Here is a 12191-nt window from a genome sequence, read left to right on the forward strand (position 1 = left end):
CACATGCCCCTCTTTGGTCACCCCCTTTGGCCTGCCCGCCCTCCCAATGCCTGACCTAAAGCTGGGGCCCTGGCCTCCACCAATGGCACAGACCCTTCCGCTCCCTGGCGACAGAGAAGGAAAGCCACCCCGGGCTCCAGAGCCTCCTACTGGTGCCAGCAGGTGGTGCTGTGAGAAGAGTTTCAGCGGTCAGAAGCAAGGCGGTGGGGGGGGGGGGGCGGAGGCGGGGCAGCAGGAGGGCCGGGGACCCCCCCCCCCCCCCGCCCCGCTCACCCGGAGTGGTTTCCAGGGCAGAAACCTCTCCACCTCAGTCCCCACAGTGCCATGTCTGCAGCAAAGGCCTGGCTGGTTGAGCGGACCCTCTAGAAGAGGAGGGTGTGGGGGGGAGTGCACCCCAGCACATTTGGGCTGGGGGGGAATGGGCCTGGGGGCTCCACAGCAAACTCCTTGGCCCTGCGCAAGGTCGGGCCTTCGACAATCACATTCTGAGCAACCCTCAAGGGAGCCGCCTGGAAAGCCCTGGGCCCAGTGCACATCCAGGTACGTGCGCAAACACGCCGTGGGGCGGCAGGGACGCCCGCCAGCTGGAAGTTTCCACGGCAGATTCTTGTAGCACCTTTGGTTGAGAACTGAAGGGCCCTTTAGCTACTGGGAGGCCCAGGCAGGGTGAGGTCCCTGCCGACCCCTCCCACCCCTGAGATGGGGAGGAGGAAGGAGCCAGGCGGGTGGAGCCTAAGGGGACCTGCTCAGGTCAGGTCCAGCAGTGGGCAGAAAGACCCAGGCCTCTGGCCCTGCTCTCGCCACCCTCACTGACCTCTGACTGGGCTTTGCCATCCCTGGCCCTCCTACCCAGGTCTGGAGGGGAAGGGACAGCGCCCCCACTGGGGAGGGGGTCTCCTAGGGGCCCCACAGCTGCCGGGTTAGCACCGAGAAATTCAGATGCTGTGCGTGAGAGCTGAAAGCAAGCTGGGGAGACAGAGCAGGATGCGGAGCAGGCAGCTGAACCCCAGGTTAGGGGGCTCCCTGGGAGCTACCCAGCAGGCCTCACTGGGCCCCAAGGACCAAGAAGGACTTCCAAGTGCCCTCACCCCACCCCAGCCCTAACGCGTTCCGGGACTGCTGCTCCCACTGGGCTCGTGGGAGGGGGGTGCTCCAACTGCCCAGCCCCATCCCAGAGGGGCAACACTGAGCCATTTGAAACAAGCAAAGCACAGGCAGAGGTGTCTGAGGGCGGGGATGGGGGCAGGAGCAAGAGGATGACTTTGGGCAGGAGGGCCCCCCCCAAGCCCCCCTCCTTGGTGGAGCCCCCCTCACTTGCTCACCCCACCGCTGCCACCACCCCCAGTGGCACCTGCTACTCCAGTAGCCACCTTCTCGAAATCCTCAGGGTTGCAGAATTCCTTGATAGTGACTGTCAGAAGGTTGCTGGTGACATCGGTGACAACCACATTGGAGCAGGGTGACATCTCAGGGCGCCAGTCCCCAGCCTCAGGCTCGGAGGCAGCACTGGCAGGCTCGGGGGCCGCGGGCAGCGCCGGGCTGGTGGCAGCAGGGACGTCGGGAAGCACCCGCTTGCTGGTGGCCGCGGCCTCAGGAGGGATGGACAGGTCAAGCACTTCAGGCTCCCGCCAGTCGGGAGCAGTGGGGCTCACGGTCTCAGGGAGCAGCTTGGGGGGCACATCGTGGGGGTCGGACGAGGACTGCGGCGCTGGCGAGGGGCAGCTGGAGGAGCTGGAGCTGCGGGCATCAAAGGGGGCCGCGGGGGCAGCCAGGAGCAGCCCTGGGCTGGGAGGGGCCGCAGGGTCAGCCTTTCCCGCCGGCGGGGGAGGCGGAGGGCCGGGCGGGGGCTTATTGTAAAGCGCGAAGGGGCCGAACTTCATGTGGCGGATCTGGGTGCGTAGGATGCTCTCGCTGAACTTCTTGCTCTTGCCGATGACCCGGTTCCTCGAAGGGACCTTGGGGCGAGCGAGTGCTCCAGCCCCCTGCCCAGGGCCCCCGCCGCCACCCGTACCCTTGTCGATGACCTTCAGATTGAGGATGATGCGGTTACGCTTGGGCTCCCGAGGCTTCACCTTGCGGTTGATGATGCGCACCGTCTCGGAGAAAGGCGAGATAGGGGGGCGCAGGCCGGGACTGCCACCCTGGGGGTCAGGGCGGGGCAAGGGGCGGCGGGACATGCGGTGGCAGCGGCGGATGTCCTTCTTGAGCCGGTGCACAGCTGCGCTGGAGTGCAGCTTGGGCGAGGAGGTGCTGACGCCCGGCTTGACAGAGAAGTGCACATCGCTGATGCGGAGGGCCTCAGCCTGGGCCCGCGCCTGCGTGCGGGGAGGTGGCGGGCGGTGAGCAGGGGCGGGGCTTCCTGCTGACCTCCCCTGGGCGTGTCCCCCTCTCCCCCCCCCACCCCGCCACCCGGTGCCTGCCACCCCCAAGTCCGATCTCATTAAACCATCCTGAGAGGCCGTCAGAGAACCCGCGGGTCCCCCAACCCTGTCTTAAGAGACAAAATGAAAGGGACTCAGGTGAAGCAAAGTGCACGTCTGAGGGCCCCGTCAATCCTTGTCCAAGCGGGACTCTAAGTCTAGCTACTTTTGAAGACCTGTGTCCCTGGGACAGATGGATGGGCAGCTGCGCTGGCTGACACAGGAGTGAAGGCAACCAGGCCACTGCCTGGGAAGAATTCGGCTCTGTGAAGGATCCCAGCCTCGGCGGGCACCCGCCCCCCCAGACAGATTCTTGGTGCCAGAAGGAAGAGGGAGGCCCCTCCCCACTCCACCCCACACCCCAGGGCCACTGACCTACTTGCAGGGTCCCAAAGGCTCTGTCTACACTCTGCTTCTGGACAGGCTGCACCTCCAGCTTGGACCTGCGTCCCGGGCTGATCGTCCCCTCTGGGACCACCTCTTGGCCCTCTCAGCCCCTCCTGTACCCTCGCAGCCCCTCCCATTTCCCCTCTTGGGTCTGATACACGTCTGCCTGCCCAGGATCTGGCTCAAGGTCCGAGGCTGAGCAAATCAGGGCCAACAGATTCCAAAGCCGACACCTCAAGCCTAGGTTGGAATCTACCCCACTGAGACAAGAATCTAGTGCCAGGACAGGCTGGGTGGTGGTGTTGGCGGGGGGTGGGGGGGGCAGGATGGTTGAGCAGGCCTGCTGGCAGCCAGGGAACCTTCTCTGGCTCCTGGGCTCAGCTGTACTCCCAAGTGTGAAATCTGTAAACCCCCACCACTGAGTTCAGGGCAGGGGACTCACAGGGTCCTATAAACTGCCCCCCCCCGCCCCCGCAGCCAGCCCGTCCTTCACTAACAAAGTACTAGAGTCACAAGACAGCTCCGACTCCCAACACACAGCCTCTCCCCCAGGGGCTGCCCTCCCTGGAGAAGACAAGGGGAAGACAGTGAGGATGTTGGGGGACTCAGTGTAACAAAAAACGGATGGGGCCTGGAGGAGCACAGCTTAGAGGCACAGGCCTGTCCCGGAGGTGGTGCTAAGACCAACAGGGAAGGCACAGAGTCCAGTGGGGAGAAGATGGAGTGGTCAAGGGACTAAAAGCAATGGCTGATCAGTCACACTTCCTGGGTTCTGGTGGGGGACACTCGCTAGGCAGTATCTGCCTCAATCCAGGTGGGAGACAGTGGTGGCCGAGGGGGAGGACACACTCCCACGGTCCATCTGTGAGCTCCCCAAGAGTGAGATCTGCTCTGGGGTCTCTCCACCACCTCCCCCACAGCACTAGACGCTTAACTGGTCCCTGTAAGGTAGCCTGCGTGCGCCTCAGACAAAACTAGGTTGTATCTGACCACAGGTCCCCGAAGCGCTGTTTGCAGACTTATTTGCTGAATTAGCAAGGTCTATAAAAGGTGGGAAAAACATTTTTTATGCTATGTGGCCCTCCTGGCCTCGCTTGGAGGGGGTCTCCTGGGGCTGCTTGGCCAATAATGCCTTTGAGCACTAGGTGGCAGCACCTGTGATCCAGCGTGTCCCACACCGGCAATGCCCCCCCTCCTGGGCACCAGCCAGTAGAGCCAGGCCACGGCTCCCTCACATCCCTTCTCAGACAAAGGCAGGAGGGGGCCAGCCTCAACTTGGCATGGCAAGCAAGGTTCATCCCCAAGGAAGCTTGGGGGAATCTCCACTCTTTCTAACCCCTGCTCCCCCACCCCCGGAGGGGTTAGCGTTCACGCCATCCACAGGCTGCCTGAGCTCTCAGACCTCTGTCCTCCTGGCTCTGCCCAAGCCCAGGGCTGATGGTTGCGGAGACGAGGCAAAAGTGGGCAAACCTCACACCTGGGATGACACTCTGGCTCGGTGGGCCATCACCTACGGTCAGATAATACATGCTACCTGCTCTGCCCAGCGTTTGGCACAAAGCCCATACTCAACAAATACCAGATTTCTCGCTCCACAGAGGTGGGGGGGGGGGGGGGAGGACAGGGGATTGATGAGTGATAATCTTTTACTAATACATGGTTTCCAAACCTTTTATGAGGAACATGCCTCACTTTATAGCATATATATATATATATATATATATATATATATATATATATATATTTAAAGACTGGTTTACCCTTTCTCTTCCTCTTTCCTCCCAGGCTGAGAATCTGTGAAGGTAGGACCTGGGTCTGCCTGTGAATTAAAAAGGCCAACCGCAGCCACTGTGTTTGCTGCACTCTGATGGGGTGAGAGGCACGGTTCTGAGGGGTTGGCCTGTATGTTCCATAGACCACAGCACAGAAGTTTAGAGATCTGGACCCTGCCGCTGACTCTCTGTGACCGTGGACCAGTGCCACAACCTCCCTGGCCTTCGTTTTCCTAGGTGTAAAATGGGGCTAAGTCACAACCTACCTCACGGGCTCCCGTCTGCCTTCAAAACAGCTCCGGGCAGTAAAGTAAAGGCTGAGTATCATTTGTTTACTAAACACACCCCCTCTCAGCGACCCACAGAGCCATGGGCCAAACTGGTCTCCATCACCCCTTGCCAACATCCACATCACTCTCAGGTCCACTCAGCTGCCTCTCCACCCCCTCCCCGACCACCTCTGCGGCCTTCATCGTCTCCTCAGTGTCCACCTTGTCCCCTCCACCGGATGTGTGTACTCTCTGAGGGACAGGGGGAGGAAAAGGAGCCAGAATGAAGGCAGGAAGCTGGGTGGTAGGCCCTCGAGTTAAGTCACCTCTCCCCTCTGGGCCTTGATATTTTTATCTGGGTAATGGGACTAATACTCCTTCATAGGGTTGTTGAGAGGATTAAAGGAGATAATCCAGGTGAGGATTTAGTGCCCTGTTAGAATCAAGGGGGGGGCATTTCGTGAATCCAAGCTCACGGTCATTACTCACTTGACCGCTAGACGGCGCTCCAGCTGCGCTGAGAGGCTGTCACACAGCCCTCCCGCCCTCCAGCTGCTCCGCCCCATCCCTCCTCCTCTAAGAAGCATCAAGGGTTAAGGGCGCTCCTCCATGGATCCCCTAATGTGTGTCGGTTGGGAACAGGAGTCATGGAAATAGGTCATTCTGGAAACCAAAGGTTCTTTCATGTCTGCTTTAAGTTCAAACCCTTGGCCAGGCACAGACCTTTTGGGGTGGGGGTGAGGCTGGAGAGGCCCACCCCACCTTCATGGGGCTTTGGGCCTTTTGCAAGAACTGGAGATGCTGAGGCTGTGCCTTCTGCACAGTCTCTTTCCTGCAGAGTTCTCCCTGCCCTTCCAGTGCCGATCACCTGAGTCACAGGCTGTCCGGGTGGGAAGGGGTCCCAAGGCAATGTTAGCACTATTGGGCCGACTATGGTGTCCCACGGAGGCCCGCCTGCAGTCTTGCCCATCTCCTAGGCTCATCTCACCTTAGCTCTCCGACTCTGACCTTTCTCACTAAGAAAAATCAAACAATCCCCCCAAAAGCCCTAAGATGGCTTCCTCTGGGGCTAGGTCTCCCTCCCTTGCCAAGGCTAATGTGCTATGCTCCCACTCCCCCCAGGCCCCATCCTCATTAGAACCTCCAGAGACAGCAAGAGGGGGGCGGAAACCCTTGTCGGGGGGGGGGGGGGGGCAGTGGCCCGGCCCAGGTGACAAACTCAAAGTAAAGTGATCTAAGGTCAAATTCAAGTTGCATTCCCCAGCGAGGAGGCGAGGCACACAGAACAAATCCTAAGACAGAGAAGGAAGCTGAGGGTAGGGAGGCAAGTGGCCCCCAAAGGCTTCTCCGGTTCCCAGCCCTGAGGGAAACTACATTTACTCTCCCCACGGATCCTAATTCCAGGCAGAGCCCTATCAGCTCAAGGCTGGGGGAGATGAGGGTTCGCCTCACCTGATTTGTAACCTCCCTGCTACCCGCTCAGGTAGACAGCCCCCACCTGCCTCACCCACCCCCATTCTGGAGCCCCGCTGGCCTGCCCCAACCCTGGTTTCTTCAGCGAGGATTATGCTCTTCCCTCACTCCCCACTCCCAGGCCCCTCTTGCTAAAGCTGGAGCTGGCCAGGGCCGGCTGCCAGGGGTTCGGTCTGGGGCTCACAACCACCCCCTGCCCAGCTGGGGCCCCTCTGGAAAGGTCCGCCTGCCCGGGCAGCCGAGGATCTGTCCCTCCCTTGCAGGCCCCGTGCTGCGCCAGGGCTAGGGGCCCGAGAGGGGGGCTGCTGGGGCTGGGCCAGGTTACCTTCAGGAGGAAAGTTTTGGGTTTGGGTCCCCTCTTCTTGGGCCCATACAGCTCACGCTCCCTCTCCCTGCGGCCGAGAAACGCCAAAGGTTAAAAAGAGCCCCTTCGCGGGCCCCACTCCGCGCTGCCCTCCCCGGCTCTCCCGCGTCCCCGCGCGGCGCCCCAGCCGAGCCTTGGCCCCGCCGCCCCTGCCAGCTCCGCAAACTCACTTCTGCTCGAAGGCTGCAATGAGCCGCGAGTCCAGGATGTTCTCCTCAGGCTCCCAAGTGCTGTACCTGCCGAGTTACACATGCACAAAATAAAAATGAAAACCTAAGAGGCAGAGGCACATGCGAGGCAGCAAACGTGCACACTTACCCCCCCCACCCCCCACCACCGAAGGAAAAAAAAAAGGCCCTGGCTGTCCGCTGTCTCCCCTCCCCCCTCGCGCCTGGACCCCAGTGGCACTTACTTGATGGCCCATCCCTTCCATTTCACCAGGTACTCGATGCGTCCCTGAAAAACAGAGAAAAAAAAGGGGGGGGGAGTGGGGGTGGGGAGGATGCGGGGACGCGAGGAGGCGGCGGCGCGGGGGTGGGCGAGAGAGCCCTGGTTAGCGGGACCACTTGGCCCCGACGGGCCGCGGACCCGGACACCGGCTGCGGGGCAAGGCGTCCCGCCTCGGGAGGCGGCTCACCTTTCGGATCCGCCGTTTGATGATGGATTCGGCCGCGAAGACCCGCTCGCCCACTGCAGACAGCTCCATCTTGCTCAGCGGCACCCACAGCCCATAATACTCCCAGCTCCAGCGGCCGGTGCTGCACCGCTCGCGCACGCGCCGCAGCGCACAGGCCCCGGCGGGCGGGCGCGCGGCGGGGCGCGCGCTCGTGTTCCAGCTGCGGGCCGTCACGTGACCCCTCGGGGCCGGCGCGCCGTTGCCAGGACCTCCCCCTCCCCCGGGGCGGTTGCTAGGGAAAGTGAGCGCTCCCGGGGCGGGGGTGCGCGCTGACTCTTAAAGGGGCCTCGCCTGGCGGCGGGAGTCTGGGCCCGGAACCCGGGGGATGTTTGGCTTGCGGGAGGCCTGGTCGGCGCAGTGCAGTCTACCAAACGCTTTCTTACTCCCTCTCCATCTTCCCGGCCCCCGATAGCTGACAACTTCTGCCTCCTTTTAACACCTCTCCCTTGCAAGTCTCCGTAGGCCCCAGCAGGGGAAGGGCGATGGAGTCTCCGCAGCTGCCGCGCATCCTCCCAGCAGAAGTTTGCAAACAGTTAAATATGATACAGCAGAAATGCATTTGCTGTTGCCTTGCCAGGCCCTGCGGGAATTTCTTTAAAACATTGCCCTCCCCCTCCCCAATCCATTATTTATGTATTCGTGGGAGTGTGGTTTTGTAACCAGTTCAGATGAATTAAAACAAAAACTCCACCGCAGGAAGAGGGGTGGGGGCGGTGACTTGGGGTGGAGGAAGGCCGGGAGGATCCAGTGTGTCTGTTCTTCGGCCGGGGTCTTGGGCGGCACCTGCCTTCACCCTGGAGGCGGGGTGAAGATCGCAGCCAGGACTATGTGGCGGCGAGGGGAGGGACAGAGAGGCTGTGGGGTGAGACGGGTTTCTGGCACCCCAGATCAGGCCCGAGTGGGTCATCCTTGGGTCATTTGGCAGAAACCACCCACAGGACCTTGTCTATATGTTTTCTGATTCCCAGGCCCCCTGGCCTCGGCGCTCTTCGGCTGCGTGCAGCTCCTTCGGTGGGTCCGCCATTGCTCCCGGGGAGACCAGACCCCAGCTTCCTATTTTAGGAGAGACCAGGAGACCTGGCTGTCGCGGAATGGACAGGAAATAGCCCTGTCACACAATACGCTCCATTTATTTTCCTTTCAATGATTTAAAGTTTATTTTTAATTACACCAGTGGCCTTGTTTTTTGTAAATTAAAAAAAAAAACCAAACCTGACTGTCCATAATCTCCATCAAACCGTTGTTAATATCTTCACGAATCCTCTCCCAGCCTCTGTTCTACTTCTATACAAACCCACGTCTATATGCATATGTATACATTATTGTACATAGTATATATATTGATTTCTTTTTAACAAGATGGGTTCTTATGAATCACACTGTTTGGAATCTGCTTTTCTCCCTTCATGATATAAAGCAAACCTCTCTTGGTGTCAGTTGGAAATTTTGCCACCATTTGCGTGGCTGTGGTGGGGCTGAGGTGGAGGTGGAGAGGAATGGGGATGGGAGGGTCAGGATCATCTCCTGATTTCACCACTTGCTTATTAGAAAGGAGGATTTTTACATTTCTGTATCGTAATACCAATTCTTGTGGTTTCAGATCAGTCGCATCAAAATTTCTGCTTCTCCTCCCTGTATCTATGCAGATTTGTTTATTATCTTGGGAGAAATCCCCCTCACCTTCCTTAAAATCAACATGCTCTTGAAAAATAGATATTTGCTGGCCAGCCCAAAGGGGGCTTTGGTCTAAGAATACAGCTGCCTTCCTGGGGTTGATCGGGATGCTCAGAAGATGAGCTATGTGGATATGAGTGTGTGTGTGAGTGTGTGTTCAGACTGAGAGAGACAGGCAGCCAGATAAAGTGAGTAAACATGAAATCGGTTTGTTAGTTCACTCAGCGGCTTTTGTGACCCTTTTTAAGATTGTGTTCAGCCACCTAAACAAAGCTGCCCCAGGCTTGAGGAGCTCTTATATGAGAGGCACCTGCCACATAGTGTGACTAGTGCTGCAATAAACACACAGTACTTTCCTACAGCTGCTGTAACAAATTACCACATACTTAATAGCTTTAAGTAGCACAGACTTATTATCTTACAGTTCTGGAGGTCAGAAGTCCCAAATCAGTGTCACGGAGCTAGGATCAAGATATCCCTAGGGCTGGTTCCTTCTGGAGGCTCTAGAAGAGAATCCATTCCTTCCTTGCCTCTTCCAACTCCTGGAAGCTGCTGGCATTCCTTGGCTCATGGCTGCCTCACTCCAATGTTTACTTTTGCCTTCCCCTGACTTAACTCCTGCTTCTTTCTGATAAGGACCTTTGTGATTACATTGGGCTCACTCAAATAATTGAGGATTATCTTCTCATCTCAGCCTCCTTACCTTAATCATATCTTCAAAGTCCCTTTTACCCCAGAGTGACATATTACACAGTGTATGTAAGCTATCAATCTCAGGAGCTCGGCGTCATGACCTGTGCTTCAAAGGCAGACGCTTCGCCAACTGAGCCACGCAGGTGCCCCTCATAGAGCATCTCTATTCTATGAGAGGAAGTCGCTTCTATCTCTTCCACAGTCTGTCCTTCTGAGATTTGGTCCAGCACTGCAAGGGAAAAGTTTAATCTCCTGGACTGTGCAAGTTGCTGCCCAGAGAAAAGGCATTTCAGCTAGTCTGTGCTATAAAACACCATCATTTGGTGGTTTCATACACAAGAATCTATTTTTTATAAATCTGTGGGTTGCCTGGGCTCGGCTGGGCCATTTGTGTGTGTGTGTGTGTGTGTGTGTGTGTGTGTGTGCTTTGTTTTGTTTTTACCTGGCCTTGCTTTGGGTCCTTCATGGGGCTGCAGTCAGAGACATGGCCAGAGTCTCTCATGTTTGTCCTGGGTGTTAGCTGCACCTCGCTCTCCTAGTGGCCTCTCACAATTCAGCCATCCAGTGCAGGCTTCCTTCCAGCCTGCAGGAGCCCTATAAGGAGGCGGAACACCACAAGGCCTTGCAAGGTCCAGCCTTGGAAGTTACACAACAGAGCTTCTACCTTAGGCTGTTGGTCAGAGTCGGTGGCAGAATTCAAGGTCATCAAGATTCCTGCTTCCCTGTGCACCCTCCCCAGGCCCCCTGTGCTTGTCTAGCATAATCTCTTCCCCCTGCCCACCCCCCCCAACCATGAGGATGGCACTTGCCATGAGCTGGATTTTCTCCCATGATCAGGTTAAATGAAAAGGTAAGGGCTTTTGCAATGTGATGAATGTCCCCAACCCCCTGACATTGACTTAATCAAAGGGAGTCCATGATCCGGTTCTCTTCTCACAGTACTTGTAACACCAAACATGTGGGTTTGCTCCTCACCCCAACAACCAGATTTCCAGCCTTTTTTTTTTTTTTTAAGATTTTATTTATATATTTGACACAAAGAGAGAGATCACAAGTAGGCAGAGAGGGGAAAGCAGGCTCCCTGCTGAGCAGAGAGCCTGATGCGGGTTCCATCCCAAGACTCTGAGATCATGACCGGAGCGGAAGGCAGAGGCTTAACCCACTGAACCACCCAGGCGCCCCCAGATTTCCAGCTCTTTAGATACCAGCTGGATGTCCAATGTTTCAGTCCAACTGAGACGCCAGCACCCAGAGTGAGCGCGGATCCTGCAAGACCCCCCACTTCAAGCACGGATAGCAGACTTCTGGCTAGACAGCTGGACATAGAGGATTTCCACGACCCTCTCCTCAGTGTTCATCAATGGCTACACTAGCTCACAGGACTCCGGACAGAAAGGACATAACTCAGAACAGCCAAATGGAGGAGATGAGGAGGGCAAGGCGTGCAGGGCGGGGTGCAGACCTACCATGCCCTCTTGGGGCACGCCCCCTTGCCAGCACTGCAGTGTGTTTGCCAGCCCAGATGTTCATCTGAGCGCCTTCAAGGCTGTCCAGTGCTGAATCTGGAGCCTCTTCTCCCCTTCTCAGAGGCTGGTGGGAGCGCTTAAAGTTCCAATCACTTGTTCTAATGGCTTGGTCTCTCTGGTGATGAGTCTGGTCCTGAAGCTACCCAGGGGCGGGGCACCAAGCATCACTTCTTTAGCATTAACTCAGGTGTGGCTGAAGGGACCTAACGACCCAATTAACACAAGACCCTCTCTCATCCCATCACTCAGGAAATTACCAAGGTTTTAGGAGCTTTGTGCCAGGAGCCCAGGAAGAAAACCAAGTCAGTCTTTCTTTCTTTCTTTTTTTAAAGATTTTATTTATTTGACAGAGAGATAGAGAGCACAAGTAGGCAGAGCAGCAGGGAGAGGGAGAAGCAGGCTCTCCGTTGAGCAGGGAGCCAGATGCGGGACCCGATCCCAGGACCCCGGGATCATGACCTGAGCCCAAGGCAGACATTTAACCCACTAAGACACACAGGCACTCAGGAGAGCAGTTTAAAAGAGATTCCAGGAACGCCTTGCTTCTCCCTCTTCCGCTCCCCCTGCTTGTGTTCCCTCTCTCGCTGTCTCTCCCTCTGTCAAATAAATAAAATCCTTTAAAAAAAAAAAAAGTGAATAAAAGAGGATCCAGGTGTTTGCTGAGGGGAGAGGTTTGAAGCAGCAGTAACCTTCTGGAGGCAAACTGCCATGGAAAGGACCACATGGCAGAAACAGTGGGTGGCTTCCTGGCCTCGAGAGCCCCAGTTGTACAATCTGGAGGACCTGAATTCTATTAACAACCAGTGAGCCTGGAGGAGGATCTCTGCATTCAGGTGAGAACACAGCCCCGGCCAACACCCCTACTGCAGCCGGAGACCCGAAGCAGATGATCCAGTGGAGGTGTTCTGGACTTCTGATCCACAGAGACTGAAATGGC

At 57.3% G+C, this 12191-nt stretch overlaps 1 protein-coding gene across 1 annotated transcript; it reads right to left on the reverse strand.

Moving 5' to 3' along the window:
• Nucleotides 1-462: 462 nt before the first annotated feature.
• Nucleotides 463-7496, reverse strand: CBX6 (chromobox 6). The gene is made up of 5 exons (XM_059187002.1): nt 7323-7496; nt 7098-7141; nt 6856-6921; nt 6647-6713; nt 463-2315 (listed from the first exon to the last, which is right to left on the reverse strand). The coding sequence occupies exons 1-5, from the start codon at nt 7389-7391 to the stop codon at nt 1311-1313; spliced, it is 1251 nt and encodes a 416-aa protein (XP_059042985.1). The 5' UTR covers nt 7392-7496; the 3' UTR covers nt 463-1310.
• Nucleotides 7497-12191: the final 4695 nt, after the last annotated feature.

The sequence above is a fragment of the Mustela lutreola genome, chromosome 8 (assembly GCF_030435805.1).
Source record: "Mustela lutreola isolate mMusLut2 chromosome 8, mMusLut2.pri, whole genome shotgun sequence".
NCBI classification, from domain to species: Eukaryota; Metazoa; Chordata; class Mammalia; order Carnivora; family Mustelidae; genus Mustela; species Mustela lutreola.

Excerpts from the sequence above, each read along its gene's own strand:
- CBX6 (XM_059187002.1), bottom strand. The coding sequence starts at position 7,391 with ATGGAGCTGTCTGCAGTGGGCGAGCGGGTCTTCGCGGCCGAATCCATC. Across the intron at positions 7,142-7,322 it reads TCAAACGGCGGATCCGAAAG|GGACGCATCGAGTACCTGGT; the intron begins GTGAGCCGCCTC and ends TCTGTTTTTCAG. Across the intron at positions 2,316-6,646 it reads CCAAAACTTTCCTCCTGAAG|GCGCGGGCCCAGGCTGAGGC; the intron begins GTAACCTGGCCC and ends CCCCGCACGCAG.